The following is a 9880-nucleotide window of genomic DNA, read 5'->3' on the forward strand; positions in this document are numbered from 1 at the left end:
GAGCGGTTGTTCTAACTGACAGTCATTAAACCTCCAGGAGATCTCCCATCTCACACCACGAGGACTCAAGTTTTTAAAAAGCTCTGTGAAGGATCCTGACAGACCATTTGGGGCATTGAAACACACTACGGCAGCCAAAGCTACACACCCGGTGACCACCGCCCTGAACCCCGAGTTGTGAGACTTTCGTCCCTCCCTCAAAACCTCTGGATAACTCTTCTCCATCCTGTCACCTACATCCCAGGGCTTGATTCCAAACCTGGTTTCAGACTCACCTTTCGAGCACAGCTGGACTCAGCTGTTCGCTGCCATCTCTGTCCAGCACAGCTGGACTCAGCTGTTCGCTGCCATCTCTGTCCAGCACAGCTGGACTCAGCTGTTCGCTGCCATCTCTCTGTCCAGCACAGCTGGACTCAGCTGTTCGCTGCCATCTCTCTGTCCAGCACAGCTGGACTCAGCTGTAGTTCTTCAGACCATTCCTGCAGCCCTTTGCAGCACCTGCAGTCCCGTCTCGCCTTTCACCGCCCCGCAGCAAAGGCGGCTTGAGGCCGTGGGGTGTGACCCACAGCCCCACAGCTCAGCATTTTTAATCCTGAGAACCCACAGTAGCATTTTCCAGCACTGGGGACGTACGACTTGATTTTATTGACTATTTCCTAACACTTTTTGGCATCGTCACTGGAGGTTGCGGCCTGTGACATACGGCACAGAAAGCGGGTCGGTCAGGGCTTGCAGTGCCTCAGGCAGCGTAACGCCCGGGCTGTGCCGTGTCATTGTCACTGTCACTGTCACCGCCCTGGCCCGAGCTGCTGTTTGTCCCGCCCCATTTCACATCCTTGTTCTCAGGGTCTGGTCCTCCAGCCCTGCAGCTCTGGCACCACCAGCCGGGTCCTCACCAGGAGCGACTGGCAACAGTGTGAGAGCCCCATCCTGTCCCCTGGCTGCTCTTGGAGTTTTCAGTTTGCAGAAGAACCCAAATGTAGTGAGCAATGAAGCCGACAAGCACTACCCAAAAACCCGTATTTGCTGGAAAGCTTCGTAACCACTGTGCAACACTATAGAGAGGACTCAAGATCAAGATGCATTGTAGATTTACAGAAAGTGATGCTTTGTTTGGGTTTTCTCTTCCTAATTAACTCCAAACTTTTATTTTTGCCTTTTTTGACTGTTACTGAAGACTGAGCACACGTCTTTGTTCAAACACACACCTTTGGGTGAAGAATCTGCTCCTGTTGCTCAGAGTTCATCACTCCCAGTGTGAAATCTGGATTCTTAACCACAACATGCTTCACTTCATGTTCACAGAATCACAGAATCCCAGCATGTCAGGGGTTGAAGGGCCCTGGAAAGCTCACCCAGTGCAATCCCCCCATGGAGCAGGAACACCCAGATGAGGTTACACAGGAAGGTGTCCAGGCGGGTTGGAATGTCTGCAGAGAAGGAGACTCCACAACCCCTCTGGGCAGCCTGGGCCAGGCTCTGCCACCCTCACCGGGAAGAGCTGCACCGAATTCACCTTCCCATCAACCCAGCAGTCAGTCCTCATCCTCGCTTGTCGAAGTCAGTCCCCGCAAACTTCCCCCCGTTAACGCGCTGCCTTTGCTGAACAGGACATGGTAACATTGAACGTTGTGGCTTCCAGCAGAACCCCCTGTGAAACTGCTGGAAAATCTCAGCCTTTACTGTGGCCGTTTCTCCTCTGCTCAAGCACGTAAAGGGGCTTCCGTCTCATTCTATGGGATCACTCACCCAGGGTCCTTAAAAGCCTTCAGCACAAAAACCTGCCAAATGCCTCTTGGGAATACAAATAACATCACAGCAAACCTTCTCCATATCCCTGTGGACTCCTTTGAAGAACTACACAGGTCTTTATGACAAGATTTGCCACTAAAACACCAAGTTTGCACTCTCATGATATCATGTATTCCTGTTCTTTATTAGTTTCTGTTCCCCTTGTACACAGGTCCACCTTACTAGTTCAGCATTCCCACAGCCCCTTGTTTACAACAGGTACCACCTTCCAGTTCCCAAGCTCCCGTGTAAGGATCTGGATTACAAAAAGTCTGGATTATTTTGCTTGTTCACCTTTAAGCAATTTTTAACACGGCACACACCCCAAGGTCACCAATATAAACCACAATTCCTGCCTATCAACTGGAATAAAAAGAGTTTCAGCCTTAATTTTGCACTGGATGATAACACACTAACACCGATAGCAGTGGTGGGACTCAGAGCCCTGTGACGTGGCCAAAGGAACGCGGCTTCTCGCTCTGAACGCTGCGCTACATGGAGACCCAGAGTCAGCGCCCAGGGAGGCCGTTCGGCACCTCGGAGGGGCCATCACCACCAACAGGCGTTGGCTGCAGGATCCATGAGCTGCTCACGCGCTTCCCGCGGGCAGGAGGACGCGGAGCTGTCTGGAGTGGCGCCCCTGTTCTAGACAGCCCAGGCGGCAGGGCCGCTGCGAGCACAGAAGATCCTGTGACAATCTTTACTTAAAAGGAGCAACCTTTAATCAACCCAGACTTACAAATCCTCCCCTTAACATGCAGAGAGTAAGAAATGGAAGTTTGCTTGATTTTCTACAAAGCCTGAAGCACCAGGGCCAAAGAAGAGCTGTGTGCGCTTCAGGACAGCACTGAGGGCACGGCGGCCGCGCGGCAGCAGCGAGGAGCTTCCACACGCCCGCAGCGTGGGAACAGGAGGCGTTTCTCTGCCTTCAATGGGCAAGAAGCAACCGCACCGAGAGATCAGTGAGCAACAGCTCAGTTTAGAGGTATATTACCATCTTCTACCTGAAAGCCAGATGTACAGCTCCTTTCTGTCATCACTGCTCCCTGATGAGGGCAGAGCTCTTCATTAGCAACCTCCCAAACCTGTAACATCCAACTGGAGTACCCGGTTACAACCGTGTTACTTAACCTTTGTCTCCAAGGTAACTCGAGGTGGTTTCAATCTTTTTTGATTTGCTGGGTAACTCCAGCAGAAGATGCTTAAGCCTGCTGGGATTAACCTGCTTTGCTGGGCTCACTCTCGCGGATGCCCCAGGAGCAGCAGAGGTGCCACCAGGCACACACGGACACATGAAACAGGGCTGCCCCGGGGCAGTCACACCTTGTGGTGACAGAAACCCCGCGCTGACTCTGAGAAACTCCAGTTTTAACCAGAGCTGATCCCTGCAGAACCACCAGTCCTGTGGGAACAGCTGCAAGTCAGGGCAGGAGAGTGGGCGATGGCGTCCAAATCAATTGGTGGCAAGTAAACTACTGCATTTTTGGTGCTGGAGATACAAGGGGCTCTTAGGTCTATCTACAGCAGAAACACCACTCTTCAGCGAAAGCGTGGAAGGAGAGGGCAGTGCCGTGTACGTGCTGAACAGATTGCTGTGCACAACACTGATGCATTATTTAACGCAAAACAATCCCTAGTGATCAACAACCAAGAGCCGCAAGAGTAAATATTGTGGGCTGATTCAAGGGCCTCACTCAGCATCACAGAACAAGAAAGCACAGCTGAAGAACTGGAAAATGTCAGCAAAGACTATTCCTTATTTGTAACTTATGCATGTTATTTGCCAGGTTTTGTAGTAATACTTAATTTACAAAACTACAAAAAGTTGGGTTTGTAGCCTCTTCCTTGGCTAGGCCTGCAGAAACAACTTCAGAAGGTCCAGGTGTCTGCGATCCAAAGTGCAGCTCGACACTTCGCTCCTCAGGAGCTTTCTGGAAAGCAGGCACCAACACTGCTCATGTCAAGCTAAAAACACAAGAGAGAAAGGAGATTTAGCAGGTGAGTGCCAGAGAGCGCACAAGGCGTTTCAAAACAGCAGCACCGTCGGTTCTCACCCTCCAGTCACACAGGCCCAGCAGAAATGTCCCTTCCCGGAACACGAGGGTCTGCGAACAGAGGGCAGCAGGGCCAGCCGCACCAAGGACAGATGCGTCCTGCAAAACGTACGCTCAGCCTGGCCCGGGTCGTTATCAAAACCTCAGAGCAAGTTTAATCACGGCTCTGTTTTGCTCAGAGACATCAAGCCTTGCTACAGGAACTGCGAGGGGCAGCAGAGCTCTTCCAAAGGGTTCTTCATTCGAGAAGAATCCATTTACTCTCTCCTGATGCCATAAACCACTCCCAGCCGTTCTTACGATGACTGAGAACTCGGCCACTACGTTACAATGGCTGAGGTGGCTCAAGAACCACAGCAACGATCCCAAGAGTTGTCATCAAATGACCGCCCAAGTGAAGTTTGCACAGGACAGACACCTACACGTATGCCTAAACCTCACAAAACAAACTTGCACTCATGACCGACTGGGGAAGGTCCCTCACTGCTACCAGTCCAGGCAGAAACAAGAGAAACTGCCTCCCATTAGAAGGTAACATAGACAAAGCCTTTGACAAAAAGGCTTAACAAATTTTAAGGTAGCAGCCTTAAATTAGAAATATTTAAGCCAGCAGCAAAACTCCAAAGTCTTTTTTGGCTGGAGAAATGGTTGTAGCAGGTACTTGAAATAATAATCTTATGGGTTACAATCAAAAGCCAAGATACCAAACAAAGTCAATGGCATTTTCACTTTTAAAACAAGGTTTGTTTAAAAAAATCCATTAATGCCATAGATAAGCACTGAACACCTAGAAAAAGTATCTCAGTGTTGAAATGATTACTGTTTCTCACAAAAAGTATTATAAAAACCCTGACACTTTCCAAACAGGACTGAACAGGCTCATTGGCTACAAGGAAACAAACCCTCCTGCAATGAGGTTATTGTTGTCAGTAACCCAACAGAAGAGGAAGTAAAATATAAAATAAATCAATTGTGAAAACAGCAAGTTTTAAAGGAAAATGGTGCCTGTTTTGATCAGGATAATACACAGACCCTGATCCTCCTCACCTGTCAATCAAGGAATCTCTCATGTTGGTAGCAATTGTACTCGGCTGAGCTTCGTTGAGCCGGAAGATGCTCTCGATGACGGAGAGCTCGGTGCTGGTGGTGTCCAGCCCGCAGAACGCGCACCAGTCGTTGACAACCATTCCTGCCGCGATGACCTCGCTGCCGCGGTTCACCGTCCCGGCCTGGCAACAACAAAGCGGAGAGAGGTACAGGCTACGCTGAGGGCAACGCGGTTCATTGTGTGTCCTTGTTTTGAGTCTTTAGTGGAGGGACTCAACTCACCCTCCTGAAAAGCTTCTGCCGTGAACAAAGCTATAAAGATTTCAGTCAAAAAGATAAATGAACGACCTTTAATCTCTGGAGAGAAAACTGTGCGTTCAGTGAAATAAGATCTAACAAATAAGATGCACAAAGGCACAGCAATCCTGAAACTCACAAACCCAATTGAGCAATTGTTTTTTAAACGCTACTTTTGGCCAAAACATGGCCAGTCTCGCATTCTGTATGAATCCATCACCACAACTTGCATAATCCCAGCAGAGTAACGTTTCAGAAGCAAACTGAAGGTGTTAAGCAGCTTATTCAGGCTCAGAAAAGACAGGGAAAATGTGTCAGAGGAATTGGCGCATTCAAGTGTTCTCCTCATCTCCTGCTTGGAACAGCTCTGCAGAGAAAACAGTGTCTAGGAGCCCAGGAGATGGAGAAACATTAAAACTAGAACTGGGTTGGAAGGGAGCGGCAAGGGAAAGCACAAACGCCCAAATGCCTTACCACGAGGGGGACCTGGAGCAACGAAGACAGTTCATCTTGATCATCAATTGAAGTTTTGGGGTGCACAATTCCTCCTTGGTTACTAAAAACACAGTAACTTCCTACCAGCACCTGATCTGCAACCGTTTGTCTGAAAACCTCAACCTTCAGTACATCTGCCAAGATCTCTTCTGTCTCCTGCAAAGAGAAGGAGAATAAAGTCCTCAGCAAAACAGTATCCAGGAATTTGAAGTGAATCTGCTCCTGCACGCAACACCAGAGGGATCCTCCCTCTGAGACCCGCCCGCACTTGCACAACCCATCGCAGCCCAACTATTACCAAATGTCACTCAACCCCTGTGTTCCCAGCTCCCCGTGCACACCCAGCTGAGCCGCTGTCACCAAACACAGCACCGAGTCTTCACCGAGGAACGCGCGTGTCCCACTCTCTGCCGGGCCTGGCAGCTGCACCAGCTCTCGGGCAGTCCCTGGGAACCAACCCTCTTCTGTCCCACTGAAGCAAAATTGTCTTCTCCTCCATATAACCCTAAGAACTTCCCACCCCCTCCAGGTTTTCACTGTGATTTGTTTTGATTTTGCCCTCTCTGGCCACCTTGCCTTACTTTTTACGCTTATTTAAAACATAATATGCTGCAAAGAGTGCTACCTTTCCTGGAGCTCCCTTGTTTTTTGCCTTTGCACTCCTAACACCATGTCCTGCCTCATCACCTTTAGCACAAGGTGACGCCAGCGCTGTGAGACCCTCGCTACCTGCAGCCGCACACACCTCTCTCTGATGCCGTTGTGATATCAGTTCTCAAACACAAAGTAGCAGCAACTTTGTGTCCTCTGCCCTTATTTTAAACGTTCACCCAAGGCCCTTCTATTTGCCTTTCACTCCTTTGTAAACATCCACGGACTCTCACAACTACCACAAGTTTCAGTCAGCTCAGCAGCAGCTCGTAACCACCGCCGTAGTCCTGACTGAGCTCCCCTTCACGCTCTCTGCACTACACACACACCCTCTTTTATTCATTCCATTTTACGTACACAAAGCAAATCACACGCAACAACACACTTCTGTATCCCACAAAGTGCAGTCAGGGCAGCCCACGGAACACGAGGGCGCACGTGGGGCAGCGCCCACAGCCACAAAGACACACGTAGGACAGGAGGCAGATCAACTGAAACCAAGTCAGGCGTCCAGAATCCACTTTCCAGACTTCTCTCTTAAGAAAGGAGCTGGGAGGCAGCGCAGCCACCTGCGTGGCTTTAGCTGAGCTGTTACCACAGGTCTTCCGATCCCCGTGCTACGAACAGCAACCCAAACAACCGCACACCCAAACGGCCGCTGGGCAACCACCGCGAACCGCAAAGCGCCACCGAGCCACGGACCCTGTCCAGATCCGGGTGAACGAGGGCTACGTAGTCATTGCAGGTAGTGACGTTGCCCAGCGCCGAGAGACGCTCTTCTACTCGCTGAATTCGTACAGAATCTGGAAGACTATTGCGGATATGCTGAAGCTCTTGGTCTGTCGTACTGCTTGGGACCAACAGTCCATGTCTGTTTCCTAAAATGACCAGAAAAAATAATTAAAAAATAAAAGAGAGAGAGAGAGAAAGTAAAAAATGTTTCCACAGGGCCTCCTACTTCTCTGATGTCCACACAATGGCTTGAATGGGCCACAATGGCCCTTGCCCTGTCTGCCGCTCCCAAGCCCAGAATTCAGCCCAGGAGAAATAACATCGCCATTTAAAACCAGCAGCACCACAGGTAAGGAATAGCCAGGATGAAGCACAGACTTATCTCAGAGGAGAAGTGGGTGAACGGCACCATCTTTCATCACTTCTCTTTTCCAACAGAACCAAATGCGGCCCGAGGTTCTCAATGAAACACCCTGACCAGGAATTTCCCCTCTAGTTGCCAGTTGCCCCAAACATGCAGATGCTGCTTGTTTGTATTATTTTACTGTAACACAGGGTGGACAAACACGTTCTTTTCACAGGAACAAAAGCAAGCAGTTTGTCTGGCGGAGCAGGGTCTCATAACCACAGACAGGGGACAGACACGCCTGTGGCTTCCACAGCTGTTGACGCCTCCCGGTCTCGGGCACTGAACCGTTATTATTAACACCAATTAAACTTCTCAATCACCCAAAGCAGCCTGAGCCGAGTCCCCAGCGCAGCCCTGAGGGGCGCACCCCGCTGCTCCGGCTCTGCCGGCGGGTCTGACTCCCCCTGCCCACACAAGCGTTGGAACCAACGCTGGGGACGCGGGCGCTGCCCCCGCCCCGCCAGACCCCGACAGCGGGGGACCCCGGTCAGACCCCGCTCTGCCCCCCCAGACCTACCCACACACATCCTGCCGATGATGCGGCAGCCGGCGATGGACGCGTGGACCACCGGGATGGTGCCGAACAGCTCCCCCTCGAACACGCTGCAAGGACAAAGCGCCGTTAGTGCCGCCGGGGAACGGCCGCGCCGGGCCGGGGCTCGGGGCTCCCTCACCTGTAGAAGTTCTCGGAGCCGCCGATGGCCACGAGGCAGTAGGCGTTGGTGAGCTTGGCGAAGCAGCCCAGCTCGTTGTTGTTCTCGAAGCTGGCGCGCACCGCCATGGCGGGACCGGGCGGGAACGGACCGGACCGGACGGGTAGGCCTGGCCGCTGCCGGACGCACGCGGTGGCACCGCTTCCGCTTCCGGCGGAGGAGAGCGCGGGGCAGAGCGGCCCCGGCCGCGCCTGGCGGGAACAGCGCCCCCACCGGCCGGGAGGTGCGGTCACACCGGCTGCAGCCGCCACGAGGAGCGCGGGGACGGAGGGACAGCGGGACAGAGGGACAATGGGACAGAGGGACAGTGGGACAGGGACAGAGGGACAGAGGGACAATGGGACAGCGGGACAGTGGGGACAGCGGGACAGAGGGACAATGGGACAGAGGGACAGTGGGACAGGGACAGAGGGACAATGGGACAGAGGGACAGTGGGGACAGCGGGACAGAGGGACAATGGGACAGAGGGACAGAGGGGCAGCGGGACAGAGGGACAGCAGGACAAAGGGACAGCGGGACACGGAGCGACAATGGGACAGTGGGACAATGGGACAGAGGGACAGCAGGACAAAGGGACAGCGGGACATAGAGGGACAATGGGACAGCGGGACAGAGGGACAATGGGACAATGGGACAGAGGGACAGTGGGACAGAGGGACAGCAGGACAAAGGGACAGCGAGACATAGAGGGACAATGGGACAGCGGGACAGAGGGACAATGGGACAATGGGACAGAGGGACAGTGGGACAGAGGGACAGCAGGACAAAGGGACAGCGAGACATAGAGGGACAATGGGACAGTGGGACAGAGGGACAATGGGACAGAGGGACAATGGGACAGAGGGACAGCAGGACAAAGGGACAGCGGGACATAGAGGGACAATGGGACAGCGGGACAGAGGGACAATGGGACAGCGGGACGATGGGATAGAGGGACAATGGAACAGGGGGACAGAGGGACCGCATGGCCCCCGTGTGCCCAGACACAGCACACAGGCTGAGGCCACCACAGGCGCAGGTGTCCCCTGGCTGTCCCTGCACATGGCCCCGCGGGCACAGCCCCTGTCCAGCTGCCACCCCTGAGCAGCCACAGCATCCCTGTCACCGCAGGGCTGTGTCCCAGCACCACCTCTGTGCACAACAGCACCCAGGGGCAGACGTGCCACCTGTGTGCAAACATGTCACCTGTGTGCAGATGTGTCATCTGTCACCTTTGTGCAGATGTGTCATCCACTATCCAGATGCTACCCGAGTGCCTCAGCATGTCAGTCATATACAGGGGACACCCGTGTCCAGGTGTGACCTGTGTCAGCTGCCACCTGTGTGCACACCATCCATAGAATGACAGAATCATTTTGGTTGGAAGAGACCCTTAAGATCGAGTCCAACCATAACCTAAATCTGGCACTGCCCCATGTCCTGAGAACCTCATCTCCGTGTCTGTCCAGCCCTCCAGTGACTCCAGCACTGCCCTGGGCAGCCTGTTCAATGCCCCACAGCCCTTTGGGGAAGAAATTGTTCCCCACATCCAACCTCAACCTCCCCTGGCGCAACTTGAGGCCGTTTCCTCTGCTCCTGGCGCTTGTTCCTGGGGAGCAGAGCCCGACCCCCCTGGCTCCAAGCTCCTTTCAGGCAGTTCAGAGCTCAGAAGGTCTCCCCTCAGCTCCTGTTCTCCAGCTGAACCCCCCAG

The 9880-nt window shown here is 53.0% G+C and overlaps 1 protein-coding gene across 1 annotated transcript; it reads right to left on the minus strand.

Annotated features, from left to right (window-relative positions):
- Nucleotides 1-1912: 1912 nt before the first annotated feature.
- Nucleotides 1913-8298, minus strand: EIF6 (eukaryotic translation initiation factor 6). The gene is made up of 6 exons (XM_082065270.1): nucleotides 8151-8298; nucleotides 7994-8079; nucleotides 7038-7213; nucleotides 5664-5840; nucleotides 4893-5074; nucleotides 1913-3756 (listed from the first exon to the last, which is right to left on the minus strand). The coding sequence occupies exons 1-6, from the start codon at nucleotides 8255-8257 to the stop codon at nucleotides 3747-3749; spliced, it is 738 nt and encodes a 245-aa protein (XP_081921396.1). The 5' UTR covers nucleotides 8258-8298; the 3' UTR covers nucleotides 1913-3746.
- Between the last annotated feature and the right edge of the window lie 1582 nt (nucleotides 8299-9880).

Source organism: Streptopelia decaocto (genome assembly GCF_964273445.1).
Source record: "Streptopelia decaocto genome assembly, chromosome: 14".
NCBI classification, from domain to species: Eukaryota; Metazoa; Chordata; class Aves; order Columbiformes; family Columbidae; genus Streptopelia; species Streptopelia decaocto.

Excerpts from the sequence above, each read along its gene's own strand:
- EIF6 (XM_082065270.1), bottom strand. The coding sequence starts at position 8,257 with ATGGCGGTGCGCGCCAGCTTCGAGAACAACAACGAGCTGGGCTGCTTC. Across the intron at positions 7,214-7,993 it reads CATCGGCAGGATGTGTGTGG|GAAACAGACATGGACTGTTG; the intron begins GTAGGTCTGGGG and ends TGGTCATTTTAG. Across the intron at positions 5,075-5,663 it reads TGCTCCAGGTCCCCCTCGTG|GCCGGGACGGTGAACCGCGG; the intron begins GTAAGGCATTTG and ends TGTTGTTGCCAG.